The sequence below is a fragment of the Micromys minutus genome (assembly GCF_963924665.1).
Source record: "Micromys minutus genome assembly, chromosome: 23".
Classification (NCBI taxonomy): domain Eukaryota; kingdom Metazoa; phylum Chordata; class Mammalia; order Rodentia; family Muridae; genus Micromys; species Micromys minutus.
This window is the reverse complement of record NC_137958.1, coordinates 12,810,944-12,816,943: the sequence shown is the minus strand read 5'-3', so window position 1 is coordinate 12,816,943 and position 6,000 is coordinate 12,810,944. Positions and strand designations below refer to the sequence as shown.

Below are 6,000 nucleotides of genomic sequence, written 5' to 3'. Positions count from 1 at the left end.
ACTACAGTGTACAAGACCAGTAAGGTAGGTAACATGTCTTTGCATCTGGCACCAAGCTCCTTACGGTTGCTCTAATCGTTTTTGATGGTTCTGGGGTTTAGAAAAGAGAAGGCTCCAACAAGGACACTTATCAAGGACCGAATCCTCCAAGCCTGAGATTACAGTCAGAAGTGTGCTCATCATGGAAGCCACCAATTAGGGACTCAAGTGTCACGGAGAAAGAGAGCACTTTACCCACATAATTTAGGATCTGAGGGAGGTACCTGTTGCTGCTTCCTAGGTGTGCGCAGCCACACTTCATTTTGATTTTCTACTTACTTCCCCATTAAGCTCTCAGGAAGTGGGTAGGTGATCCTTTTCCACCCTTTAGTTGGAAAGAACACAGATGGTTGAGAAACGCTTCCAGAACACTTTGGGTCGGCAGGTAAGCACTGAGGGACGAGATAACTCCAGCTAACGCCGAAGTCGGTAGAAAACTGCACATGAATTTGATTCTGGGCAATTTTTTCAGGCACTTTGCATCCAACAGAGATCTAATAAACAGAAAATGAAGATTGTCAAGGCATTAAAACCATATTCCAGATTTCAGCCCCCAAAAATTTGGCAGGAAAAATGACCCAGATTCCTTGATATCTACCACCTGTTTTTTTTTATATCTACCACCTGCACTTTCAAGTTCATTATTTGTTTGCTGATGGACAGGGAACACTGGCATGGTTGCCCAAGGTGACAAAGTGTAGAAAATGCCAAGGACATTGTGTAAGGAGAGAAGCTGGAAGCTGTGCGTTCACTACACTGGCTGGTTTCCTTGGAAGACCTGGGCCCATGCTGTTTACAAATTGTTTTGCTAATGGCCTGGCACTTATGTTTGGCAGAAGAGCTGACCAAGAAGGATTGCTAACAGCCTTACTGATCTTACTACTTTGTCATATAATTTATAACTCTCAATAAATCACTTTCACTGACAAGCAAGATGCAGTGGAACAGAATGGTAATTTCACCTTGAATTGCATGATCCAGTTCTCAGTGGGAGTCAGGTCGTGGGTCACTGCATACACCTCCCGCCCATCATGGCTGCCACAGAGCATGACGCCGTCTGGGGAGTCACAGAATCTTTCCACTGTACAGTCATCGTGGAAGAGCCAATGTTCATTCACTGAAAGAATTTTGATGACAGATTTAGCAAGGACTTAACCAAGTCCTAGACTTAAGTAGAAATTTCTTTTGTATACACTATGTATCATAAAATAAAATTAACATAAACATTTTATAACATGGATATTAACTGACAGATACCCAATGCATTTCTTGAGGGGTAGGGTGGTTAAGACGAGGTCTTACTTTATAGGTCAGGTTGGCTTCAAACTCATGACTGATCCTCCTACTTTATTCTCTTGGTTATTAGATTACAAGTATGTACTCCCATGCCCAGCTCCTCAGTGTATTGTAAAATAAAATGTGTGTCATCCATCCATTTCCCACCCACCCATCCATCCATCCATCCATCCATCCATCCATCTATTCATCAATCCATGCATCTACCTATTCGTCATACAAGTATTCATCCATTCATCATTCATTCATCTATCTACCCACCCATCCATATATCCATTATTCATCCATTTATCCATTTATCCATCCATCATCCTTTCATCTATCATTTTTTTAGAGACAAGGTTTCATTCTATAGCCCAGTTTGTCTTGGAAAGAATGACGTGGCTTGGGTGTCCCCAAACACATGGTTATCCTCCTGTCTTTGCCTCTGAGGGTTGAAGTTACAGGTAGAAGCCATTATGTAGTTAGCCTGTCCATCCATCTGTCTATCCATCCATCCATCTATCCATGAGGACACTTTGAACCACCACTTGCCAGGGTGGATTTGGTTATTATTTACAGTTACACCTTGTGCTACAAGACATCCTAATTAATTAAAAAATTAATTAGGGTAAAGTTTCCTCAATTAGCAATTATAAAGTATAGTAGAATTTAAAACCAGTAAAAATCTATTTTCTAAGACACTTAGAAACAACAACCCAAGATTCAATCCTAAAAACAACAACAACAACAACAAAAAAGCAATCTACAAAATACATCTAATTTGAGATCTCAACCTTGTTAAAATATTTGTTTATGGCATATAAAACACTGAAATTATTTTTACAAATAGTGATACTGGTTATCCTTTGGGTGATTCTAATTTTTATCCTCCTGATTTTCTGTATTTTTCTCAATTTCATAACTTGAACATAATTTATTGCTTTTAAAATAAAACGTTATTAATTTAGTATTAATTTAAGTTGCTAAAATTCCTTAAATTAATTTTTCCCTAGGTATACCATTTATCTGGAAAGTTTTCATTATTGTAAAATTGGCTGTATGCCATTTTTTGAAGGCGGGGCTAGACATCAGAGCTAAGCAGGACGAGACACAGTGCCTTACTGTCCGGATGGCTGTTGCAACTGCTGCGGAGACTTACAGTGTGAGAAGGAGACAGATCTTTAAACCTCACCAACATGTATCTGACCACAATGGTTTACCTAGTACAACCAGTACATGTGGGATGGCAAAGCCACCGCCTTAGTATAAGATACCACCTTAAACCTATCTTAGTGCTATGAAACAAAAAGCATTCTGATGAAAATGGGGTGCAGTTCCCACAGCTGCCGGCATCACTGAACTATCCCTGCTGAGGACTAAGGATAAGAAAGGAGACTACAGCAAGCAGACCCCGAGTCACGATCCGAAACATGAAATGCCATTGTGAATGTGCCTGACTTGCAGAAAACACAACATTCTGCCTTTAGATGCTAAGAGAGGCACCAGGAGGATGAGGCAGGAGGATCACTGTGAGTATGAGGGTAACCTGAACTATAGAGAAAGACCCTGAGCCAAACACCATCAGCAACAACAGTAGGCCAGAAAATGTTGGTTCTTTCCCTCCAAAGTAGAAAATAGGAAACAGAAACAAAAACACCCCTTCCATCGTTTTATGATGACCATAAAGAGATCGATGTCTAATGGGGAAGGCTGACAGGACAAAAGAATGATCGTCTTCTCTTTGTTTCTACATCATCCAAACACTTGGAAAGGACCCAGTTTCACGTGTGATAACCACGCCCCCCTCAACTGCATTTCAATGTACTTTTGTCCAGTGTTTGTGAACCAATCACCTGAAGTTTTGTCCTCCATGAACATATCAAAAGCAATTCTCCCAACGGGGCCAGCATCTGCAGGGGAGCGCTCATGCTGGGGCACTGGGGCACTGCTGAATGTGTCCAGCATGACTGTCCTCTGGTCAGCGGAGCCTGAGATGAGGACATTGTCAATGGCCCAGTCGTTCTGGTCAAGGCCATCATGTCGTGGCTGCCACCAGCGGAAGCGAGTAGCAATCTCTTTAGCATCAGGAGGGAGAAGGATATTCACAAATCTAATGGAAAATGGTGAGAGTGAGGAAAATATTTGTTAAATATTTTATGAGGAGAAGATCTGAACCAGCAGTAAGCAGCAGTATATCCCGGGTGGACATTATTTAAATCTCTCTCTCTCTCTCTCTCTCTCTCTCTCTCTCTCTCTCTCTCTCTCTCTCTCTCTCTCTCTCTCTCTAGTTGCACATGCAAATATATATGTTGGCAAGTGGAAGCCAGAGTGTTTGAGTGTCTTCTTCAATTGTTCTCCACTTTATGTTTTGAGACAGGGTCCCTCACTGATTGGCTGGCTTGAGAGCTCCAGGGATCCAGTCTACCTTCCCACCATTTTAAATGAACACCAGGGATCCAATTTGGTTTCTAAGATGCCTTTAAGACAAGGCAAGCATTCTCCCAACTATGCTATCTCCCTACCCCCCAAACAAACTAAAACCAGCTTTATTACATTTGAATTTGTTCCACTGAATTTCATATAATGTATTTTGGTCATGCTCAGCCTCAACTCCTCCCCCTAACTCCTCCCAGACACACTCCCATCTCCCTCCTCTTCCTCTTAAAATAACACCTCAACTCCTGGGTGTGGATCCTGGTTATCTGGCTTCTTTGTATAAGCTATTAAACCAGAGAAACAGAATGTAAACAATGTAAGCACCCCATAGCTATCTGAGTTGCCTGTAGACCTTAGACATCTGCGAACTTGGGCAGGTAACTGTGGGTCTATACTAGACTCTGAGAGATACAAGCCAGTCTTGGCCTTATTTTTTCTGCTACACAAGGGTTGGTTTCAGTCTTCTTTCTTTTCTCCTTGGCACTTTGCTTTTTATGTTAATCTGCTAAGTGCAAGCAACAGGCTGGGGATATGGACACTAGCTTGTGGTAGGATGTTTTAGCCTCAGCCTGAAAGTGAGCCAGTCTCAGCAGCCTGTGCCACAGACAATGATTTGCTAATGTGCTTCATTGGGAGAAATACCAAAGGAGAATTGTTAACTACCTCGGCATGTCTTCTGACTTAGCCACCAAGGACAGATAGCTTAATGCTTCAATACAAACTCAGATATGAGGCTTACATTTACAATTGCAATTAAAAAATACTCATTGCCAGCTGGCAATATAACCACACAGTTGATTATAGTCAGAGCTCAGAGAACTTGGGGAAACATTTCCTTAGTTTTCTCCCCATGCAGAGAGCATAGTCCTTTACTGCCCTTCTGTCTTTCAAGAGCAGCCTCTCAGTGCTGAGATGGGTCTCACTATGTTGTCTAATATACGCTCTCCAATGATCCTTCTCCCTCAGCCTCAGAGTTACTGAGACCTCATCTGGCCCCACGTCATCCGGCCCCTCTGACTTTTCTAATTGGCTACAATGAATGCTTTTGGTCTTTCTAACATGTTCAGAGATTCATACATGATGGCTGTTTAGGGTTTTAAAAGAAGGATTTAATATGTCCGTCCTAGTCATCTTAAGAATATTCCATCTTACTATTTTCTTGTGTATACTGGGTAGATACGCTGTAAACAAATGTTTGCGTTTCTCCAAATATTTTTGAAATTATCATATACTTAGCTTCCATGGTCTTTTTTTTTTTTTTTTGCACTAAGTTTATTTACTTTTGGCATTATGATCTAGCAAATTAATCTTACTCTGGGATGTAAAAGTTAATTGTTTTTAAAATGAAAACTCTGATTAGTGATTGTGTACTCTAGAAAGCTCTCTCTATTCCTTTCTGTCTTAGAGGCGTCCTTTACTGATGAGTAAGTTGTAGTCCCCTCAGTCCCTGAAGACTGGTCACTGGTAGCCCTACTAAGCATTTTGACTGGTCGCTGCCTCACTAAGCACTTTTTCTAAGCACCCCAGTTATTGAGAGTTAGGACAGATACGAACCCCGGTTTGCTGTACTGGTCATAGAAAATCTCCATCAGCAGGTTCCAGGTGATACCTCCATTGACAGAATACTCCAGCAGGACACCCTGGTTACGGTTGCTCGGTGTAATGAGGCATCCGTACATGAAGTAAAACTGGATAAACTCAGCATTCGTGAGGTTCAGATCCACAGTGACTAACAATCGGCTACAACCCTAAGGAAAAGAGCAGCAGTAAGCAACCTTGATTCCAGATCCTGTAGATCACCATATCTCTCTCTCTCTTTAAATACCTTTTGTTGTAATGTTCATGGCATTGTATTATTATTGCCTTTCTTACATGGTTTCCCCGGATTGTACTACTGTCCCTCTTACACTACTTCCAGCATGGTGCCCAGCTCACGCTTGCCGATCTTTCAATTTTCAGTATTTGAGACTTACTTAATGCAAGTCTTTATACTTACATCATGTCATATATATGTACATATATGTGCATATATACGTATTGTATAAGCAAAGTAAAAGTTCAAGTTAAAGTAGGCAAAGTTTTTATTAATGTATTTTTCAACTATTAGCATTCGCTAAAAGCACCAGTTACTAATAAAAATAACATTTTGACATAACTATTTATTTTGTTTACATCTGTGTGTATAAACGTTGGATCCCCAGAACTGGAGTTATTGGCAGCTGTGAGCCACCATGTAGTTGCTGGGAA

The 6,000-nt window shown here is 41.0% G+C and overlaps 1 protein-coding gene across 1 annotated transcript in view; it reads right to left on the bottom strand.

The window, feature by feature from the left end:
• Positions 1 to 6,000, bottom strand: part of RELN (reelin) — a gene marked incomplete at its 5' end in the record, with an annotated part of 413,261 nt that overhangs the window by 30,459 nt on the left and 376,802 nt on the right. The window contains 4 exons of the mRNA XM_080936108.1: positions 319 to 533; positions 1,002 to 1,156; positions 3,171 to 3,427; positions 5,308 to 5,501. Of these exons, the coding sequence (XP_080792234.1) occupies positions 319 to 533; positions 1,002 to 1,156; positions 3,171 to 3,427; positions 5,308 to 5,501 (821 nt within the window). The remainder of the gene's footprint in view (positions 1 to 318; positions 534 to 1,001; positions 1,157 to 3,170; positions 3,428 to 5,307; positions 5,502 to 6,000) is intronic.